This window comes from Balaenoptera physalus, assembly GCF_965194825.1.
Source record: "Balaenoptera physalus genome assembly, chromosome: 1".
Classification (NCBI taxonomy): domain Eukaryota; kingdom Metazoa; phylum Chordata; class Mammalia; order Artiodactyla; family Balaenopteridae; genus Balaenoptera; species Balaenoptera physalus.
In genome coordinates, this window is record NC_138882.1 from 194,647,503 (window position 1) to 194,670,889 (window position 23,387).

Here is a 23,387-nt window from a genome sequence, read left to right on the forward strand (position 1 = left end):
GACGCAGATCCCTGTTCCAGGTGCCACGCAGCAGGATGTCTGCAGGGTTTGCGGAGGACAGACGGACACACCGCCGTGGAGGGAGGGGTCTTCATCCGGGACCTTTCCTGGGTTTCATGTGGTGCCAGGATCGTGAGCTCCAGAGGAGGCTCTGGCCTTTGGGTCACCATGTGCTCCTGACAATGACCGTGTCCAGAAAGACTCAGCCACTTGGGGCTGGTATTTTCTCAGAGCCCAGCTGTCGCTGGGGAGTCAGACCAGTGGCTGACTGCCACCCAGTGGCATCCCAGGACCATTCTAGGGCCGTCCCCGGGGCACAGACCAGTGGCTTCGGGTGCCCAGTTTGGAGCTAACATTTCAAGCAAGTCAGGCGCAGAATCTGGGCTTCTAGGAAGAAATTTCCAATCATGAAATGTGTCATTTGAGAAAATATATGTGTCAGTTAAGTGTGCGCTGAGCCTGGACCACATGGGACATAGTTGTTCTAATAAACATGAATAAGCCAGTTTTCACATTAGAGAAATAACAGTTTCGAGTAGAAATGTGGCACTTTAAAAAGAGGTTAATTAATAAACAGCAGGTAATTGTTCATGGCACATGGTGGCAGAGGGCAATTTTCATTTTAGAGCAGAGAAGGGCCAAATGCCCCCCCCACCAAACTCAGATTTTTTGTGTAATAATCACCTTGGCTTCACCTCCGCCTTTAATTTTTACAGCTGGAGCTGTTTATCATCGCTCCAACTTTCGCTAAAAAGGAAAAACTATCACTTAAACAAAGCCATTGAAAACTCAGCATCATATGTGGATTTCTTAACATAAATAAATCATACAAACCAAGATTTATGTTCTCCAAATGATGTCATTCGCTGAAGGCTGCCTTCCCAATCAAATCAACAGTTAGTGACTCTCCTTTTGTGTGTGTGCTTTTTTGCAAAATAAGAAAAGCCGCTCTGGAATCCTCGTTGCTCTTTTTCTCCGCTCTGCCCTGGACATCAGAAAGGTTTCTCCCTTTCTGATCAGCAGAACTGGGTCTAAAAGGCGACCACAGACTCAACGCCACAGACCGCATTTCAAGCCTTTGTTTTTGAAACCTAAGTTCTGAGTTGAAAGGCTATTAAAGCTTCCTGAAGGGTTTGTTCAGACCCCAGCAGAAGCTGAGGACCCTGTGGGTCTCCCAGAACCTAGGATGAGAGTCATCACATTGAAATGAATGAGGAAGATGAAAATCACCACCAGTGATGCATCCGTACTACGGAGGAGTGTTCGGCCACAGCAAGGAACAAAGCCCTGACACAGACCACGATGGGCATGGACTCAGTGAATGAAGCTAGTCAGACCAGGCCACGTACCGTACAATGCCACCTATGTGACACGTCCAGGATGGGCAAATCCATAGAGACAGAAAAGAGACCGCTGTTTGCCAGGGCTGGAGGAGAGGTATGTGGAGGTGACTGCTTCCTTAGCACGGGGTTTCCCTCTGGGAAGGTGAAAATGTTCTGGAACTAGATAGCCCACTTTAAAACAGGGAATGTCATGCTATGTGAATTGTATCTCAATAAATCGGTTATTTAAAAAATCACTACTGAGTATGTACGTTTCAAAAGCTTTATGCTCATCTTACAGCTTTTTCCGTTTTGAAATGAGCGTGCAGACGGATGAGTGTGTAAGAGGCACGTGCATACCTGCAGGGTATAACGTGAGCGCTGGCCCCAGCTCCTGGGTGAAGCACAAGCACGTGACCATTTTCTTCAAAGCTCTCCGTGCAGCCCCCTTTCTCTAATTGTGTCCCCTTCCCACCAGCCCAGAGGTAACCACCCCCAGGTTTTGGTGTTAACCATCTCCTTGACTTGATTTCCAGCTTTATCATGTAATATAGATCCTGAAAATGTGAGTCCAGCCACAGAAGCTTACTCAAATTGAAGTGAGTGAGGAACATTAAAATCATCAGTAGCGGGTACGTGAAACGTGGTGAATCCAAACTGTGACATGTTTCTCAGCCAGCGAAGGGAATGAAGTCCTCACACCTGTTACAGCATGGAGGGCCCTTGAGAACATGATGCTCAGTGAGAGAAGACAATCACAAAAGGCCACATATTGTACGATGCTGTTGATATAAAGTGTCCAAAATAGGCAAATCCAGAGGGACAGAACACAGATCAGTGGTTGCCTACCTGTGGAAGGAAAAGCAGTGGCATCTCAGCAGGTGAAGCTTTCAAGAGATGAGCCAGACCACAGTCCGGCTCCAGCCCCCGGGCGTTGACAGGAAACCCTCAGTTGGAAGCCGGCAGGAAAATAAGGCTGACCAAGGTCAGGTGCCCCGTGATCAGAGTGTGGGTGGTATATCCATTCAGGAGCATGCGTTCATTGCACACCTACTATGTGCCAGGGCAGCCGTAGCCCCAAGGATATAGCAGTGACTGGAACAGACAAAAGGCTCTCCCTCCCCCACCAGCTCCCTTTCTCATGGGGAGGGAGCGATAAGCCACATACAGCGGGTGGAAGGCTGCACTACTGTGAGAATAAGAAAAGAGGAGAGGTGAGGGGTTGGGGGTGAGGCGTGTGCAATTCTCAATAGGGAGGCCTGGGGACACTTCCCTGAGGTGGTGGCATTTGAGCAGGGATGTGAGGGAGTGAGAAGGGTGCCACGTGCACATCGAGAGGAACAGCATTTGGGCAACGGGAACAGCCAGTGCAGAGCCCAGAGGCGAAAGCACCCAGTGCTGGAGCAGAAGGAAGGAGGGAGAGGAGCAGGAAATCCATCAGGGGGTAGTGGGCTGGGGGAGGCCGCAGACTGAGGCTGTGGCTGGAATTAAGATGGTTAATCAGCTGACCTCGAAGTGGGGAGAGCATCTCCTGGGTTACGTGGCTGGGCCCAGTGTCATCACAAGGCTCCTTAAATGTGGTAGACGGAAGCAGAAAGATTCAGATGGCCTTGCTGGCTTTGCATATGGAAGGGGCCAGGAGCCAAGGAGAGCAGGCAGCCTCTAGAAGACAGAAGAGGCAAGAAGATCTATTCTAGACCCTCCAGAAAAGAAAGCAGCCTGACCAATGATACCTTGATTTTCACCCAGTGAGACTCACTTCAGACTTCTGACCCACAGACTAGTAAAATGGTAAATCTGTGCTGTTTTAGGCTACGTTACAGCAACCACAGGAAACTCATACGGGGGGGGATGGAAACCTCATCCATCTGTGGTGAAGACAAGCTGCGTCAAGATAAAGGTCTGAGCCAGGCTCTCCCAAGTTAATCCAGGGGACAGTGGCTGCGGGGACGTTGGTCATGGCCGTCCTCACGTCCGGCTCCTACTCGCTCTGCCCCAGTATGGACCAGTTGCCCTTGACATCCCACCCACAGCCACAAGCCTAGAAGCTCTGGTCATTATCCCCTAGGGAATGCCTTTGGATCTCCTGCTCCCTAGTGCTTGTATTTTCTTGGCTCACTTTCTCACTTTTGTGGAGCACGTGCTGCAGTAACTTCTGGTAAACTGGAAGATACATTTCATTTCTAGGACCTCACGTGTCTGAAAGTGCCTTTATTCTTCCACCACCCGGAATGCTAGCCTGGCTGGGTATAAAATTCTAGATTGGAGATGATTGTCACCCAGAATTTTAAGAGTTTTGCCCCACTGTCTTCTTGCTTCGAGGGTAGCTGTTGAGAAGTCCAAGGAGATTCTGTTCGCTTATACTTTGTACGTGACTTGCTTTTTTGTCTTTGGAATCCACAGACTCTCCTCATTGCCCCACGTGTTCCTCTGTTTCACAACGATGCACCTCAAGCATCTGATTTCATCCACGGTGGGTTCTTTCAAACTGGAAGCTTACGTCCTTCAGCTCTAGGAACATTGCTTGAAACGCTTTGTTGCTGATTTTCCACTGTTTCCTCTGTTCTTTGCTTTTGGAAACTGATAGTTAGCATGAAGTCTTCTTCTACCCATGTGGTCCCGGTGTCCTCCTAATGGCTTTGTACTACTTGTTTCAGTCTCTGCCTTTCCTCCAATATCTGCTGATCCTTGACTGTCTGCCCGTGATCCAGAGGGGGTAGTACAGAGCTGGTTGGAAGATCTGAGAGGGTGGGGGGCTGTTGCCTTTGAGATTCACAGAAGGGTGGTCCTGGGAACCCTTGGTGACATCATCCTTAGGGACCAATCTAATTCCCAGTGATTGAGGCAGGGGTCTGGCTGCCAGTCTTCTGCGGGCCACGTTGGGGTGAAGACAGGGGTAAGGCTGCCTGCATTCCAGGGAATAGAACTTGGGGCTTTCCTGACATGGGGGAGGGGCGGCTGGAGGGGGAGGGGATCTAGGACTCGAACTTCCTCACAACCCCCTTTCACATCCGCTTTCCTGACCGTAGCCACTTGTGCACCCCTCATTTAGGGGTGCTTTTATGGCCAATCCTGAGATTGGGGGTACTCTCTGTCCTAAATCTGGTAAAATCTCGCATTTCCACTCTCCATTTAGGACTGTGTCTCTTGTCGGTGACCCAGTTACCGCGGCCCCATGCAATTCGGCTTTTAGACATTTGTGGTTTCTCTGTCCTCTGCACCTCTTGGATAAATGTCTTTTAACATCGCTTTGTTGTGGTTGAAGTGGGTTTGCCGTGAGAGGACTGTTACATGTGTTTAATCTGCTGTCTTAACCTCAGGCTTTTGTAGAGAAGCTGTGTCCATTCTTAGGTCTGGGCCTGGTACTATGCAGGGTCCAGCCTCTCCAAGCCAGCTTTCCTGGGTTCTGATGGCTTAATTCCCCAGAGCCTCCCCCATGGCGCATTCCAGCAAAAAAGACTTGATCCATGAAGTCTGTTAGTTCCACTGATATGTCCTGGGGTGGGGGGACCTTCAGGGACATCAATTGAAATAGTAACAGCGGTTTTCTCTGAGTGATGGGATTTCAGGATATTATAACTTTTTTGTGTTATGCTTATGTGCATTTTAATTTTTCTCCAGGCAGTATATATTAGTTGTGTAATTGTTTCGGTGTTTAAAATTAAGAACAAAATCCTCTGTGTCTTTGGAGAGCAGCGCAGACACGCTGGGGCTTCTCCTGGTCCCGCTGTCGGCAGTGCTGCCTCACTGCGTGTGTGAGAGGGGCACTAAATACAGCTTTATTTTCTAAAGATTAACTTGATGTCTAAATCAGAGCCTCATTTCTATGAGGGTGTGGAAGACTGGGACACGCCCTGAGCTTGTGACTCAGTTTCCCGGTTGTTTCAGATGTGGGGAGGGGCATCTGGGCTTCGAACACGGGGTGGAGGCGGAGGAGGGGGGGAAGGGGGGGCAGGAGTGAAGGCTCTGGGGAGAGCTGCCCCTCCCCACCCTGTGACCTGTTCGGGTCTCAGTTTCCTCACCTGCAAATGTGAGAACAGCACCCACCTGTGGACTGTTTTGGGGTGAAGGTTGCTGATGTGTGTGAGGGGCTAAGAATCCTACACAGAAAATTTACCATCGCAACCATTTTTAAGTGCACAGCGCAGTGGCATTAAGCACATTCACACTGTTGTGCAACCATCACCACCATCCGGTCTCCGGAACTTTCTCATCGTCCCAAACTGACACACTGCGACCACTAGACACTCACTCTCCACCCCTCCCCCACCCGTGACACCCATCCTTCTCCTTTCTGTCTGGATGTGGCTCCCCTAGGGACCTCACATGAGTGGCACCAGACAATATTCGTCCTTTCGTGTCTGGCTTATTCACCGAGCACCATGTCCTCGAGGTTCACCCGTGTTGTAACAGGCGTCAGCATCTCCTGCCTTGTCGGGGTGCCTGTTACCGCAGAGCGAACTGGACCGCCCTGGGTCACCCACGCATCCGTGGATGGACACTCAGCTGCTTCCACCTTGCCGGGCTGCTTTCACCAATGTTCTTCTTCTGCATCTCGCTTGTGGCATGGGATTGCTTTTGCTTCTCTGCACAGGGTGGGGGAGTTGCAGCCCTCTTCGGGGGGCGTCTTTGCGGGTGCGGGCACTCCATCACATACCTCTGTCTTCTCCCTCTTGACTCTGAGCTCCTGGAGGCCGCACGGGCTCTGATCTGATTTGCCCCGGTCCCCAGTGGGTGTGAGGTGGGCACCTCCTCCGAAGCCCCCACTCATCAGTGGACAACTTTACCTCAGAGTCAAGATTCTATTCACTTTCCAGCTGGGGCTGCACCCCAAGGGGTGCTGAAGACTCCAGCGGCTCCCAGGTCAGGTCCTCCCCTGGTCCTGGACCCCAGGAGGACACGGGGGATGGGGCAGAGCCCTGCTGGGGAGGGGGAATTGGGGGCTCTTTGCTGAGGGCTTGAGGGCAGAGACTGACCTCCATGCACACACTTAAAATTGGGTCTGTCACCCCAAAGGAGGCTATGCCGGCCAGAGCCAGGGGCGCGGTCCCAGGGCTCCTGGCATCTCCCCCCCGCACCCTCTCCTACTCTCTCCACCCCAGGCCAGGTCCTCGGCCTCAGCAGCCTCCAGGGAAGGAAGGCTGCACCCCAGACCCCAGCCTCCCCTGAAAAAAGTGACCCTTGGAAAACCTCCTAAAACGAGGCTGCTTCCGGGCACCAGGCATCGGGATGTTTACAAGTGACAGGATGAGATTCGCCTGAGATGCGAGATGCGGGCGTCACAGACAGAGCCACGGGCAGCACGCCTGCAGGATAAAGAGGACTTTGTAAACACAGACAGGAGGCGCCGGGGAAGGGTCCTTGCGGTGGAAGCAACCCAGCCTTCCAGGGCACCTTGGAGCCACTGGGGGCCCACACCAGGGTGGGCTCTACACAAACCCACCCAGAGAGCCCCAGACTTTCCGTTCCACCACGGGAGCCCTCCCTGCACATGGACACGGAGGATGCAGCCCCTTGGGCACTGCAGGAGGGGAGTTTACCAGAACTGCAAGGCCATCTCCCCCAGGAAGCCCTCCTGACCCTCTCCAGCCCAGTGGAACTTAGCTCTCATTCTTGGTGCCTCCATGACATACATGGGCTGCAGTCTCGAGCACAGGAGCAGCTGGGGTCCGGTGGGAGGGGATCACAGGCTGACACCTACCCTGCTGGCTCAGAGAATGGGCTCCAGCAGAGGCCCCAGGGGGGCTGTGTGGTCAAAAGAGACCCGTACAGAGAAGCACATGGAGGCAAGCCGCCTCGCGCTGAGCCCTGGAAGGATGGGGTGGGTGGACTTCCCCTCCCTGTAGCAGGATGGGTCACCTGCCCCTCCCTGCTGGCCTCCTGGCGCTCCTTCACCACCCCCCGCCCTCCACACCCGGTCCTCCCACGCCTTCTCCAGGACAGGGGACCGGGGACTCCGCAGGGGCTTGAACACACCCTGGTTCCCTCCGGGCCTGGGGCAGCCAGAACAGCCATCCTCTCCTCCCCCTGCACCACCTTGAGTGCAGCTGGCTCCCCTCACGCCCCTGCTTGTGGACACATGCGGACCCCGAGGGTCCACTCATCAGGGCTGCCAGCCAGGAGGGTGCCATGGCCAAGATGGCAGCTGGTGGTCTGGTGGGACCCCTGGGCCTGTCCCAGGACACAGGCCTTATTCCCCACCAACAAGGGCAGCTATTTTCCATTCACAGTAACCAGCTGCAATCTGTACCTTCTTCTGCCGCCTCTTCCAGGCTGCCTCCATCTCTCACCTGCACTCTTACTGCAAACGCCTCCTGCCTGGTCCTCAAACTATTATCTCCCCCCTTACAACTCTCAGGGTGTCACTCAGAGAGGGGATGGGCTTCTTACCTGTTTTATTTCCCTTTATTCTCCAATGCCTGGCAGAGAGTGTGACACATGCGAGATGATTGATAGTTTTGGATGGATGGATGGATGGATGGATGGATGGATGGATGGATGGATGGATATGGATGGATGGAAAAATGGATAGATGTATGGGTGGATGAATGAATGGATCGGTAGATGGATGTATGGATATATACATGGAGGATGGATGTACAGATGGGTGGATGAATGGGTGTATGGAGAATGGGTGGATGGATGGATGGATGGATGGATGGATGGATGGACCACCTGCCCGATGAATGAAGGAAATTGAGTTTCATGATGAAACTGGGAATGAACTGGGGAAACTGAGGCCTAGCAGGGGGTGGGGTGGAGCTTGCTCAAGGTCACAGGGCACAAAGGCAACAGAGCTGGCCCAGGACCCCAGACCTCTGTTCTCCCTGCCCAGCTGCCTGCAGTGATACATTTCACCTTGACAAACAGGCAGGACCCGTGTCTCGTGTCTGCCATTGGCCCCGGGGGAGCCCAGGACCTGCCCCTCCTCCCCTCTGTCCATATGCACCTGCAGGAAGCACAGCTCTCCCATCTGCCCTTCCTGGCCATGGCACGCTGGGTGGAGGACCCAGAAAAGGAAAGATGGCGCCCACTTGGGGTTGCTGATGAGAACAAATAAGGTGATGGGCTTGAAGGGACCAGGCGAATGGTGGTCACGTGGCACCTGTGCCCAGCCCCTTCCGGACACTCTTCCCTTTGCCCCTGTTCTGCTTAAACTGCTCTCAGGGGTCTCCAGAGACCTCCGAGCGGTCCATGCTCCATCCTCATCTTCTTTGTGCCCCTGCAGCATTGCACCCGCGTGTCCAGCTCACTCCTAAAACCGGACACCCCCCCACGCCCACAGCCTTGCTGAGACCCCTCCCTGTGACGGGCTCCTGAGTCGGCAAAGCCTCAAGTCCAGGGTGCTCCATGGTGTGCAGGAAGCCCCAGGGGAGGCGCCCTGGGGTGTAGGGTTCTCCCATCTGTCCACCTGTCCTGCACTCCCTGCCCCTGCGCAACACGCAGCCACGTGTTTCATATGCCCACGGGCACAGCCCAGGCACAGCCCAGGCCCAGCTCTTCCCAGCCCCACGCCGGCACATTCTCCCTCGTGTGTCCCTGGGCCTCTGACCTTGCCCATCACAGGGGCTAATGATGAACCTGGCTGGGCCTCTCAGGACCCTCCCAGGGTCAGGGTCTTGGGACCATCCCTGAGGCTCACAGGCTGTCATCTTGGGCTGGGGTTGTCCACAGCCCTGGGGGGCATGGCACAGCCTCCTCCGGGGTCTTTGGCCCAAGAGGGGACTCCCTGACCCATCAGGGTCCCCTGGAGGGCGGGCCCAGGCTCTCTGTAAACGAGGCGCTGCAGAGAACAGCCGCCCTGGGCTCCAGGGTTTTTATGGGTTTGCCTTAAAGATTTTATTTCCAGAAAAAACCGAAAGCAATTAATCCAAATTACAGAGTAGTCATTTGCAATAATATTTGCTTTAAATACATGTATTTTTTTAAACCCCTAAGCTGTGAGCCTCCAGTGAGTTCGAGGTGAAGGACACCTTGAAATAATTACATTTTTTGCTCATTTTATGTTGTGAAAATGGCTTAGTCAGTTTGGGGAAGAATTGTAAAATGGTCAGCTGACTCACTTATAAAGGCAACGTTATTTTTTCTCCAGATTCTGCCAGAATAACCACACTGCCTCGAAGGTGGATTTCTTCCAAAGACACCTCAAGCGCTGGTCCAGCTGCCTCTTACCGCAGCCCCGAGCGGCCAGGGGAGCAACCCCCCTCCCGGAGGCACTCCTGCTGGGTGGCATCAGGAGACCAGGAAGACAGGGGTCCAGCATGGCGGGGTCCATACGCTGGCAGACACGCCGACCACCCTACTCAGGTGGGTGGGAGGGAAGGGCCCCAGGTTCACCTGCTTGCTTTGTCTCAGTGATGATTGGGGAACTTACCCACCGGGATAAGCGCAGCCCAGAGAGAGGGCAGCCCAGCCCAGCTAGGACCCTCTGGCCAATGACCATGAACAATGAGAGGCTTAGACACTTGGAAGATGAGAATTCACTAAAAGATTAGATTGTGCTCAGTACAACATCAGTACCTGTAATCGTGCTGGGTCAGAACACCTGGCTTTGGTGCCAGTGCAGCCCCTGAGCACCCAGGGACCTTGGGCAGGAGCTTTCCCATCTGTTTCCCCAGATATTTTATCATCCAGTGCCTCCTCCCCAGACTTATGACTTGTAGATATGTTCCCCAGGATATGGCGTGCCTTTTCATTTTCTCAACAGTGTCTTTTGAAGAACAAACTTCTTAATTTTAGTAAATTAAAATTTTAAAATAAAAGAATATGAAAAAGATTATATATGTGTATAACTGAGTCACTTCGCTGTACAGCAGAAATTAACACGACATTGTAAGTCAACAAAAATTGACTTCAATAAAAATTTTTTTTACCTTTTTTTAAATTTTATTTTTAAGGATTTGTTTATTTATTTATTTTTTATTTTTGGCTGTGTTGGGTCTTCGTTTCTGTGTGAGGGCATTCTATAGTTGCCGCAAGCGGGGGCCGCTCACTATCGCGGCCTCTCTTGTTGGGAGCACAGGCTCCAGACACGCAGGCTCAGTAGTTGTGGCTCACGGGCCTAGTTGCTCCGCGGCATGTGGGATCTTCCCAGAACAGGGCTCGAACCCGTGTCCCCTGCATTGGCAGGCAGATTCTCAACCGCTGTGCCACCAGGGAAGCCCTAAAAAATTTTTTTAATTTATAGTTTGTACTTTTGTTTCTGTCCTGTTTAAAAAAATCTTTGCCCAACCCAAAGCTGCTAAGATTTTCTCCTGTGTCTTCTCTAAAAGCTTTATAGTTTTAGTTCTGTTTAGATCTGGGATCTATTTTGATTTTGTTTTTGTGTACGGTGTGTGGTAAGGGTTGAAGTTCATTTCTTTGAGTATGGGTGTCCAGTTGTTCCAGCATCATTTGTTGAAAAGTCTATGATTTCCCCACTGAATTGCCTTGGCAACCTCATCAAAAATTACTTGACCAAATATGCGTGGGTCTCTTTGTGGACTCTGCTCCATTGATCTATGTATTCATCCTTCCATCAACGCCGCACTGTCATGAGTCCTCTAGCTTTATAATAAGCCTTGAGATACCACACAAGTCTTCCAACTTTTTTCTTCTTTTACAAAATTGATTAGGTTACTTTAGGTGGATTGTGTTTCCACATAAACATTAAAACTAGCTTGTTAATTTCTATAAGAAAGCTTTCTGGGATTTTTTTTTTTTTTTTTTTTAGTGTTATTGCTTTGAATCTACAGATCAATTTCAGGAAAACTGTCATTCTAACAATACTGAACCTTCCAATCCATGAGCATGGTATATCTCTCCATTTATTTAGATCTTTAATTTATTTCAGTGATACTTGGTAGTTTTCAGTGTATGAGCCTTCACATTCTTTTTCTTTTGGTTAAATTGATTGCTAAATACATAATTTTTATTCTATTGTAATTTTTAAATTTTCCATTTCCAATTGTTCATTGCTAGTATGTAGAAGTCCAATTAATTTTTGTACATTGAACTTTTGTACATTGTGATCTTGCTAAACTCACTTATTAGTTCTTGTATATTTTTTGTAGTTTCCTTTAGATTTTCTACATAGATAAATATGTTATCTGCACCTATTTCTTCTTAGGTGAACACTAGTAGTTTGTGTTTTTCAAGAAATTTATACTTTTCATCTTAGTTTTCAAATGTATTAGCATAAAGTTGTTCATAGCATCCTTTATTATTCTTTTATTGTCTGTAGGCTTGGTAGTGATGTCCCCTCTTTTATTTCAGGCATTGGTAATTTGTGTCTTTTCTCTTTTCTTCTTGATAATTTTGGTTAGAGATTTATCCATAAACCTTTTCAAGAACAGGTTTTGGTTTTATTGATTCTTCCTGTTGTTTTCTATTTCACTTATTTTCTCTCTTAGCTTTATTATTTCCTTCTGCTTACCTTGAATTTAATTTTTCTTCAGTTTATAGTTCTTACAGAGGGAGCACAGATTATTAATTTGAATTTTTTCTTCTTTTCTAATATAAGAATTTAATGTTACAAGTTTTCCTCCAAGCACTGCTTAACTGTATCCCATAAATTTAAAAATATTGTGTTTTCATTGTTATTCAGTTTTAAATGTTTTCTAATTTCTTTTGTGATTTATTTTTTGACTCATGATTTATTTAGAAGTGTGTTGGTTAGTTTCCAAGTATTTGGGAATTTCCAGATATTGTCTGTTACTGACTTCTAGTTTAATTCTCCTGTAGTCAGAAAACTTATGTTACATGATTTTAATCCTTTCAAATGTATTGGGACTTGTTTTATGGCTCAGAATATGGTCTCCCTTAATGACTCTTTTATGTGCATATGGAAAGAATGTGAATCTGAATAAACCTTTATTGAAGTTAATATAGCAGCTCCTGCTTTCTTTTGGTTGGTGTTTACATGGTGTATCTTTTTCCATCCTTTTACTTTTAACTTATCTATTTTGTTTTGTATTTAATGTGAGTTCCTTGTAGACAGCATATAGCTGGGTTTTGATTTTCTTTTAATCCAATCTTACAATTTCTTCCTTTTAATTGGAAGGTTTAGGCCATTTACATTTAATGTGGTTATATATATGGTTGGGTTTAAATATACTATCTTACTATTTGTTTTCACGTCTCATTTCTTTGTTGTTCTTGTCTTCTTGCCCTCTTGAATTAAATGAATGTTTTCAAATATCCATTTTGCCTACAATATGGGCTTATTAGCTATACCTTTTCTCTTTGGAGATTCCTGTAGAGTTTATGTCTTTACATCGTTAAATTACCAAAGTGCTTTCAAAGAATGTTATACCACTTCACTTATGGTGTAAAATCCTTACAATAGGTTTCCCCTTTTGTTTCCATTTCTTCTCTTCTGTCCTTTGTGCTATTGTCATAAATTTCACTTACTTATAAAACTTTTAATATCTTGTCATTATTTTCCTCTGAGAAGTTAATTATGTTTTAAATTTTAAAAATTCAAATTAATCACTCTTTTATCTACACACATATTTATCATTTCTAATATTCTTTCTCTGTGTAGGTTCATATTTCCATCTGGCATAATTTTCCTTTTGTGTAAAGAATGTTATTTAACATTTATTGCAGGGCTGGTCTACTGACCATAAAGTCTCTCCACTTTAATTTTGACTGAAATATTATTTTGCCATCACTTGAAAGATATTGTTCTTGGGTACAGAATTCTAGGTTTCTTCCTTCAGTATTTTGAAGAAGTCTCTCCATTGTCTTCTGGCTTGTGTAGTTTCTGACGAGAAATATATACTTATCTTTGTTCATTTATACATAATATATCTCTTATTCTCTGGCTGCTTGTAAGATTGTCCCTTTATCTCCTTAGCAATTTGGTTATGATATACTTGGGTATGGTTGTCTTCTTATTTTTTTCTGCTTGGAGTTAATTGAGATCCTTGGATCTGTGAGTTTACAATGTTGTTGTTGTTTAACGAAATTTTTAATATTTTCAGCAATGATTTCTTCAGATACTTTCCTGTCCTTCATCTCCCTCATCCCCATCAGAGAAGCTGATGACATGTATGTTAGACCACTTCTTATCATCCCACTCATCACTGTTGCTCTGTTCATTTTTTCAGTCGTTTTTTCTTTTTTTATATATATAACTTTGGATAATTTCTGCTGCTCTCTTAAAAGATCCCATTGATCTTTTTTCTTTTTTAAAAAAAATTCCATAGCATCTAATCTGCTTTTAATCACATTCAGTGTATTTTTCCATTTCAGACAATGTATTTTTTCATCTCTAGAAGTTCATTTTGGGTCTTTTTAATCTCTTCTATTTTTCTCCCCATCATATGTATGTTTTCCTCTGCCCTTTTGATGACATAGACTATACTTACAATAGCTGATTTAACATTCATTTATTGTATTTCTATCATCTGTGTCATGTCTGGGTCTATTCTTAGTTAGTTGGTTTTTCTCGTGGTGATGAGACATATATTCCTGCTTCTTTTCAGGCCTGGTAACCAAAAATCAGACTATTATTTTACTCTTCAAGAAGTTGCAAAGGAGCACACAGAGTTTCAATATACACTTTGCTCATCCTGTCCTAGTGTTAACACTGTACATCACCCTGGCACGGCTGTGCATGCTGGGAGGTTCATCTTGGCACAATGCTTTTGACTTATCTCTGCACTTCATTTGAATTTCACCAATTGTGAAAATGCGGGAGACTCTGGACCCATCTCTCAACTCACCAGGAGCTCTGGGCTCTGTTTAGATTCCCCTCCCTGCACTGCAGCCTGGAAACTCTCTGCAGACAGTGAGCTGGGGCAGGAGGAGTTACACACTTATTACAAACTCAAACAGACACAGTGCCTCACACCTGTCTGGGACAGAGGATACATTTTGAGGAGTGCCATGAAGCTCCAGGGACCTCCCACTCAAGGCCACATAGTGTCAAATCCTGTTACCAAAGACTTGTTCCTTTCTACTTTAAAAAGAGGAATGAAAACCTTCAGAACCTCACTACTGCTGTATTTCCTGTGGGAGGAAGGCAGGAAAAAAATGTTGGTGGAATACGCACCTGCTGTGAGGTATGTTTTTCACCTACCTCTCACTGAATCTACCTTGTCCCCAGAATACACCTGAGGCAGGTGCTACAATCTACCCTGTCCCCTGCACACACCTGAGGCAAGCACCACACTCTACCTTGACCTGTGTACACACCTGAGGCAAGCACCACAATTCACACCTTGTTCCCTTCACACACCTGAGCCAGGTATTGCTGTACCCATTCCCCAGGTGAGGCCCCTGAGGAGCCTTTCAGGAGTTCACCCAGACCTCAGAGCCACTGAGTGCAGGCGTCTTTCTGGCCTTCCCTCCAGGGAAAACTGCTCGCTCCTTCAGCTCCTCCAACGTTGGGGAGAAGGCAGAGCATTGGGAGGGCGGCAGAGTCCTAGAGCTCAGAGCCCACCCCAGACTCGCCTCCTTCCAGGAGGCTTCCTGCCCACTGCTGAGCCACGCTGGCCTCAGGGAGCAGGTCCCCCTGATCTTCTGGCCCCTGGTGAGTTCCCAGGTCTTTCTTTATGCCCAGCTGAGATATTAAACAAGGAACTTAAGGAAGACTTTGAGATAAAATGGGCATGTTTCTGAGAAAATACAAAATGTCAAACCTGGCCCAAGAAGAAATAGAAAACTTAAATAGATCAAAATTGGGAAACAAAGTCCTTACCCTTCTCAAAAAAGAGCCGTATGCCAAGACAGTTTACAGGTGAGTTCTTTCAAGGGACAGATAAGTCATATATATATATATATATATATATATATATATATTTCTAGAAAATAATAAAAGTGGTAAAACAACCTCTCATTTTAAGAGACAGGTGTCAGTTTGGTGCTAAATTTGGATCAGGGCAACAAAAGGAAAGGAAGTAAAGGCGTATATAAACACAGGCAGGAAAATCTTGAGTAAAACATTGGCTACCTGGATCCAACCATGTGTTTTAAAATACACACTCACCAGAAGAGCTAAAGTTGAAAAGACCAAACCCCACATGTTGGCGAGAATATGCAGCAGCCAGAACTCCCATATAGTGTTATGGGGTATTTTGGGGAAAGATATGGTGGTTTCTTATAAATCTAAACATACGACTACCCCATGACCCAGAAATCCCACTTCGAGATGTTTACTCAAGAGAAATGAAAACATGTCCACAAAATGACTTGTAAAAGAATGTTCATAGCAAATTTATTCATAATGTGAAAAAACTGGAAACATCCTATGTGTCCATCAGTGGGAGGATGATCAAACCGTCCTTGTAGCAATGAAATCAGTTGGACCCCCGATCCACCCAAAGACACAGCGAACCCCAAAACCTTCATGTCGATTGAAAGAAGCCAGACACAAAAGGGTACCTCCCACGTAACTCAGTTTACGTGAAATTCTGGAGCAAGCAAAACTAATTAGGATGAAAAACTCAGAGCTCTGTTTACCTCTGGGGAGGCGAGCAGGGCAGGAAGGTGAGGGAGATTTTTGGGATGACTGTTTTGCATCTCCTGGATTTGGGTCATGCCCAGGTGAGTGCATTTGGCAAAGTCATTGTATGTAAATTTTACTACAAAAGAAATAAAAGGGACCTTGCAGGAATATTAAACTCTAGTTAAGGATATACCTGCTGCAGTATTTAGGGGAAAGTGAGCTGAGGTTTGCAACTTACCTTGAAATGCATCAAAAAATAAATAAAATGAATTATTGGATAGATAGAGGGAGAGACGAATGGATAGCTATGTGATAAGGGATGTTTTGCAAAATATTAATATAAATGGTATAAAACATTAGTACATTTTATTAGTTGTATATTAATCTCAATGGTAGGTATATAGGTGTTCATTGTAAAATTCAACTTTTCTATATGTTTGAAAATTTTTGTAATAAAATGTTGGGAAAGATACATCATGATCAAATATTTTTTTATCTTAGGAATGCAAAGATGGTTTAAATTCAGAAAATTGATCAATTCATATTAAGGGACTAAGGAAAAATTAACAGGTGCGGAAGAGCGTTTGATAGAGGTTTAGCTCTTCCTGTCTTTCTAAGGGTGCCCAGAGAACTGGGACAAGAAGAAGCTTTCTGGGACTTCCTTGGTGGCACAATGGTTAAGAATCCACCTGTCAAGGCAGGGGACACGGGTTCGAGCCCTGGTCCAGGAAGATCCAGCATGCCATGGGAGCAACTAAGCCCGTGCGCCACAACTACTGAGACCGCGTGCCACAACTACTGAAGGCCTCACGCCTAGAGCCTGTGCTCCACAACAAGAGAAGCCATGGCAATGAGAAGCCCGTGCACCACAACGAAGAGTAGCCACCGCTCGCCACAACTAGAGAAAGCCCGCGTGCAGCAATGAAGACCCAACGCAGCCAAAAATAAATTAATTAATTTAATTAAATTACAAACAAAAAGAAGAAGAAGAAGCTGTCTTAACTTGGTGAAGGTGGTCTTCAAATAACCTAGAGCAGGTTTCTCATGTCATGGAGTTTGGAAGCATCCTCTCTGCCATCAGGCACAACACAAGGATACCTGCCCCTCCACCACCACGACTGCTCCGTGGAGCTTAAGGGTCCTGACGCCTCAATCAGACACAAACAAGAAATAAGCATCTAAGAATTGAAAGGAAGGAGTTGACCTATTGTTATTTGTAAGAATAAAGATAGAATAACCACATAAAAAGGAAAACAAGAAAGGTCATCTATATAACGGTCATCCATATAACAGTCCTCAGTAACTAAGACAAACAACAGCAGCAACAACAAAATAGTAAGTTAAGCAAGTTCAGTAAGATTCCAGATTAGAGATCATCATACAGAAATCCTAGCGTGCCTCTGCATGGACCGCAATCAATTAGAAAAAGTAATAAAAAATAAGATGCCATTCACGTTAGAAGCAACGTCTCCCAGGTACCTAGGAATTAGTCTAACAAAGAATTCACAAGGGGCTTCCCTGGTGGCGCAGTGGTTGAGAATCTGCCTGCCAATGCAGGGGACACGGGTTCGAGCCCTGGTCTGGGAAGATCCCACGTGCCGCGGAGCAACTGGGCCCATGAGCCACAACTACTGAGCCTGTGCGTCTGGAGCCTGTGCTCCGCAACAAGAGAGGCCGCAATAATGAGAGGCCCGCGCACCACAATGAAGAGTGGCCCCCACTTGCTGAAACTAGAGAAAGCCCTCACACAGAAACGAAGACCCAACACAGCCATAAATAAATAAATAAACCCTAAGTTTACAAAAAAAAAAAAAAAAGAGTTAGAGCTTTGTGAATTTAAAAAAAAAAAAAGAATTCACAAGGCTTTTCGGGGAAATGCTTGCTCTCTCTTAAAAAGCATGAAACACGACGGCTAGAAGTGAGATGGACAGAACGACTCAACTTTGCAGAGATGGCCGTTCTCTGTTTCATCTCTAGAGTCCATTCCAGTCCAATCAAAATCTCATCATTGTGTTCGGAGGATCTCATTAATTTATTCCAACATGGACGTGGCCGAAAATAGTTAAGAAATTTTTGAAAAGAAGAGCAAAGCTACTAAACACTAGACCTCTACAGAACTACAGGAATACAGCAAATGAAACAGAGCATGGTGTGAGCGGGGCGTGGAGAACAGAGCTTAGAAAGAGGCCTAGGTGACCACGGGTGTCACCTCTGGAGAAGGGACGACAGTGGCGTGAGTGCGTTTGGAAAACAGACTCACTGTGTGGGAAAAAAACAACCCCTTGCACACGTGCTCTTCAGCCAGATCAAGTCCTAGGTGTGAATGATAAAACCACATCAGTTTTATTAATGGAAGGAAAAGTGGGGGTGATATCTTTGTCATCTTGGGGCAGTAACGAATTCTTCCTTTAGACCTACATCCTTCCCTGTAGCTGGAAATTAAGGGATTTGGCTCCACTGGAATTAAAGATTTAAACAGATATAAAAATACAAAACAGATAAAGATATCTGTCCAGTGAAGAACACAGTGGGGAAAGTTCACAGCATGAAGAAGTTACAGCTAAAACAACTGAGTGATTAATTCAGAATATTATCTGAATTAGGACAAGCTACCGCTGAAAAAATTCAGAGAAGGGGAAACTTTAGTGGCCAACACATGCGTGGAGATTTTTCAGACTCAATAGTAATCAGACGAATGCAAATTTTAAAAAAGATTTTCCACCTAACACCCAACCAATCTGCAGAAATTTGAAAGTCAAATAATACCCGGTGTGGGTGAGAATGTCGGGGGGACCCCTGTCCTGTAAGGGGAGGGGTGGATGGGTTGGGTGTCCAGAGCGGAATCAGACAGAGCTTAGTGAAACTACTCCATCATCCGTCGCCCACTCCAGGGACCTGCTCCCGGGTCTGCGCAGGGTGCCATGGGGTGCCTGTCTCAGGGGGACAGTGGGTGTCCGCCGGGGCAGGTGGGAGACAGGGAGGAAAAGCCATGGAACGGCCAGAGACAACGGTCTGGGGGTTGATGCTGGCAGGTGGATAAATCTTTAAAAACATGCTGGCGACTGAAAAGTACATGAAGCCACGTGAAACCAACAGCACAGGAGCAAGTTAAACACACAACACGTACACACCACGTGCAGCACAGAGCCCTGGAGGCAGCCCCCTCCTGCCCCCATACCAGGGGCTGGAAACTGGGGGCTGTCGAGGCAGAGATGCCCCCTCTGGGCTCACGGCGTTAGCAGCAGGTGAGGTGCCAAAGGGACCAGCCGGCCCCAGTGCATCTCAGCAGGTGCCAGCTTGGTCACGGACCATAAGAAGACCTTCCCTCAGCCTCCCAGCCACGTCCCCTGGCTCCAGGCCTGACTCCCCTGGGGCACAGGGCCCTGGGTCCTGGCTCCTGACCTGTCCAGGCTTTGAGCTGTGGGAGAGGCGAGGGGCAGGGGACTTGGACCGTGAGACCCACCCCCACTCCCGAACGCTGCTAACTGGGGCTCCAGCTGGCCCTGAGGGGGGCAGTTCCAGCAGGTGCAGAGGGAGCTGAGACCCTCCCTGTTACTGGATGTTCACCGTCACCTGCCTCACCCCTCGGGCTATCTCTCAGCCAGTTTCCTACACTTTCTAGCTTTTCTACGTTTTATAGATGAGGAAGCAGAGTCACAGAGTGACCAGATAGATGACCTTCCTGCGGTGGCAGAGCTGGTGACAGCAGGCTCGGGGCCAGAGCTGTTGGACCCGAGGCTGCTGACCGACCCCATACTTGGTGCTTAGCTGTTCTCGGCCACCTGGGCAGGTAAGGAAAGTGGGGTCAACGCGGACAGGGAGGAAACCCCGGGGTCTGGAAGCAGCGGGTGGCACGGGGGCCAGGGCCACGGGTGGAAGTCGCCACCAAGAACTTGGTTAGGCGTCAGGGGTGGGGGGGCCCTCACTAACGCTGGACTCAGCAGGCCGTGGCCGAGGCTCAGAGGAGTCCCGTCGAGGAGGGGGTCCTGGGCGGGACGGGGCCTCCCTGCTCCGCTGTGGGCCTGGGTACCTCCACGCCTGTCCTCCCCACCCCCAGGAAGAGGTCCTTGGACTTGGTCTTGCTGAGAGCCAGAGCCGCCGGGGCCTGGTCACTGACGCCTCCCACAGGCTCAGGCACCCCATACAGGGGCGTCAGGTCCCCCCAAGAGCCCGAAGTATTACCTTGGCCCCTGATGGCTGCCGGCACCCAACCAGGCTGCCCGGGCTAGAGCCCAAGGCCTCTGGGACAAAGCATGGCTGAGGCCCCAGGCACAGCCGGCGGCCACCCCTACAGGTGTCCAGCAGTAACCCCACCCCAGGCTATTAACGGTGTCACTTCCAATCTCTCCCTGTGCTCTCCCCTCCTGGGCATCACCGAAGTGCTCAAAGCACACTTTGGTCCTTGAAATGTGTTCTTTGTCGGGGGACACGCCCAACACTTGCAGCTCAGAGCAGGCAGAGAATCTGCTCCCTTACCACGACATAACTGTGCTTCCAGAGACGACCAGCTCTCCTGCCACCCCCCTGCCAGCACCCCAGGCAGGGATCTGCACAGGCGCCAGCCTCTGCCCGGAGGTGAGAGGCCTCATCTGGGGCCTCTGGACCACTGGAAGGGATCAGGTCTTCATCCAACCCCCTGGCTCTGTCCCATGAAATAGCCTCTGTCCTCCAGCTAAAGGTTTGGGGCCGAAGGTTTCCTTACGCCCGAGACGGAGAGAAAAGCATTTAGAATAAAAGTGGTTGTGTAACCCTTGCGGAAAGAATGATTTTGGTCTCAAGTAATCCCCAGCAGAAACGCCGGCGTCATTTCAGACTCTGGCCGTACACGCGCTTCAGCTGGGGAGGGGGCCAACTGGACGGGGTTAGGAGGAGAGGAGCCGCAGGACCGCAGAACAAAGTAAGTCCTGGAGTCGTCTCACCGAGTCTGCCTTGGGTTTCCTTCTCTGTCTTCGTATATGGCTTCTAGGAAGGAGGGCCTTGACTCCTCCTGGATGGTCCGGGCAGTGAGATGTGAAGTCCAGCCTCATCGCACCACGTGGCTCTGGGCCTGGGGACCCCTGCTCGCCCACGCCTCGGCCCCCCGGCTGATTGCTGCGAGCGGGCCCCGCTGCAGAAGATGCTCTGTGCAAGGGACGGGGGGAGACGGGCTGGGACACTGCTCTTCAGATCCTTGGGCAAGAAGCCGGAGCAGGTGCCCCAGGCTCGTGGGGTCAGGAGCAGTAGTCACCCTCGGGTGCGCCTCCAACACCCATCATGAGAAGAGACCCCTTTCTCTAAGCAGCTCTCTCCTGGAAACTTTAGATTCAAGAAGAACAAAGCGGGGACCACGCTTACCGGTCCTGATACCTTTCTTCCGGGCTTGGCCCACCAGGGGCTGCCTCCCGAGGAGTGAGCCTGAGCTCCTGACCGGGGAAGCCCTCACCCCACATTCTCCCCACAGCCCCTTCGCCCCTCCGCCCTCAAAGCAGGTCTGCAGACCAAGCGCCTGGGCATCACTTCTGAGCATCTCCTGCCCCCGCACCCCCTCCCCATGCCCGCTCCTCCCAGGGCCGCCAGGCCTGGGGCAGAATCTGGGTGGGAACACGCGGTCGGGTCTAAATACCAGTTCCTGTCATTCCCCCATGGGCGCCCAGGCTGGGGCGGTCCTGCCACCCTGGGCATCCCTGACCTGCTGGTGCCCCAGACGCCCACGGTGCACTCAGGGCCAGATGGGAGGGGCCCGCGTGTGTGTGTGCTTGGTCGCCCCACGTGCTGCCCTGATGCAGTGGGACCCTCAGCCCCCGCCCTGCTCTGGGCTTGTCGGGGAAACCCTGCCTCTGCAGGATGGTTCAGGCCAAGGAGTCCGCGTTTTTACTATCACTGGCTGGTCATGTGCATCTGGCCTGCAAATCTCGGGCACTTCATTTGCATGGCAAGGAATGGCCATCCCGGGGCCCAGGTGCCGTCCGGGCCGACTTGGACATGGAGCTGATTGCTGTTGTGGGCCTCACTCCGTGTATGATCACCTGTGTGCGAGTGTTCATGTGTCTCTGCGTGTCTGCGGGTGCACGCGTGTCTCCGTGTGCATGTGCACATACACGTGTACATGTGAGTTGCATGCCTGTACACACATGTGCACGTGTGTATCTCTCTGTGTGCAGGTGTGTGCGTAAATGTGCATCTGCGTGTGTGTGTCCCACCGCAGCCTGCAGCACACATCCACACAAGTTGGGAGGCCCCCCAAGACGCAGGAGGTGACAGGTGAGAGGACCAGGGCTCAGGGTCGGGGCCACTGGGTCCTCACAGGCACTGAGGCCAGAGTCACAACCCAGCAACTGAGTCACCGAAGATCCACCAGCCAAAGGGGTCACTCAGCTCAACTGCTCCCCAGGCCCACAGCAAGTTATATTCGTGGATTGCCTTCAAGAATAACAGTGATTTTCCCCTAGATCTGGGCCTTGCTGTGGTTTTGTGGCAGGAATTAAATTTGTATTTGTGTTCTGAAAGCTTGACACGTGCTTCTTATCCACCAGCTTTCAGAAAAGCGAGTTGGTTTCCTATGTCCTGCAAAGGGGCTGAGCCACGCGGTGTGAGGTTTGTATCAGCGTCATGGGGAACTCAGGGCCTAGAGGGCTGGAGTCCAGCCCCTCCCCGGACTCCTCGGCAGCCGGACATCACTTCCTGTGTGTGTCACCCTCGGGCACAGGCACCCTCTGGAGACTCAGAGATCTGAGTGCAAACGGGAGGAATTTGGCCAGTGCAGGCACAAGGGCCACATGTCCACAATGCCCACAGCAGAGACACGACCCAAAGCGCCAAGCAAAGCAGGCTTGGCGGCCCGTGGTGAGCGGGTTTGCACTCAGCAAACGGACCCTACCTCTGAACCCAGGGTCCAGCAGTCCTGCAAGCTCTGCCCAGCTCAGGCCCCAGGGCTCTCCCAGGGTCCTCCTGGCACCCCTGCATGGTGGGACACACTCAACAGCAGGGGTATTTTGAGCAGAAAGTGTGTTGCACTAAATGTCATAAACAGTTTCCATTGTGTTCTGTATTAGTAAGGGTCCTGCAGAGACACAGAAGCAATAGGGTGTGTGTGTGTGTGTGTGTGTGTGTGTGTGTGTGTGTGTGTGTGTGTGTGTGTGTGTGGAGAGAGAGACCAGGGAACTGGGCAGCTCGAGCCCAAAGGCCGTCTGCAGGCAGAACTCCTTCCTGCTGGGGAAGGTCGTTCTTGCTTTTAGCCAGGCCTTTGATTGATCGGGTGAGGCCCTCCACAGTCTGCAGGGCAATCTGCTTCACTCAGAGTCCGCTTAGATGTTGATCTCATTACAAACATCCTCCCAGCAACATCTGGACCCATGTGGGACCGGATGTCTGGGCACCGTGGCCTAGTCGAGAGGACACAGAAGATTGGCCATCACAACTCCTTGCAGACGTGCCGACACGTGAAGAGTAGAAAACATGCTCTGAGCCCCACATTCAGCACGGAGTTTCCCAGGAAAACAAAGGCAGGCGTTGACAAGCATGCTGACCAGCCCCGGGAGGCCTGACCACCTGGCCTGGGGCCCTCGGGCTTCAGGGCCAGGAAGGGCCTTCGAGGCTGAGCCCAGGAGGGTGGCCCCAGAGGGGAGAGGATGGGGGTGCTTGCGCCTTTTCCT

The 23,387-nt window shown here is 49.4% G+C and overlaps 1 protein-coding gene across 4 annotated transcripts in view; it reads left to right on the plus strand.

Annotated features, from left to right (window-relative positions):
- The window catches only part of LOC309661756 (uncharacterized protein), a 36,241-nt gene extending 15,737 nt beyond the window's left edge, over positions 1-20,504 (plus strand). For 2 of the 4 annotated variants that reach the window (XR_014264254.1, XR_014264255.1), the window contains exon 2: positions 717-3,715. Coding sequence is in view for 1 of the 4 variants with exons in the window: in XM_082463728.1 (XP_082319854.1) it covers positions 9,415-9,629; positions 19,397-19,524 (343 nt within the window). In the remaining 3 variants the exon portion in view is untranslated. Of the gene's footprint in view, positions 1-716; positions 3,716-9,414; positions 10,104-19,396 lie in introns of those variants that run through there. The other 2 variants (XM_082463728.1, XR_014264253.1) reach the window with 2 other exon arrangements.
- Positions 20,505-23,387: the final 2,883 nt, after the last annotated feature.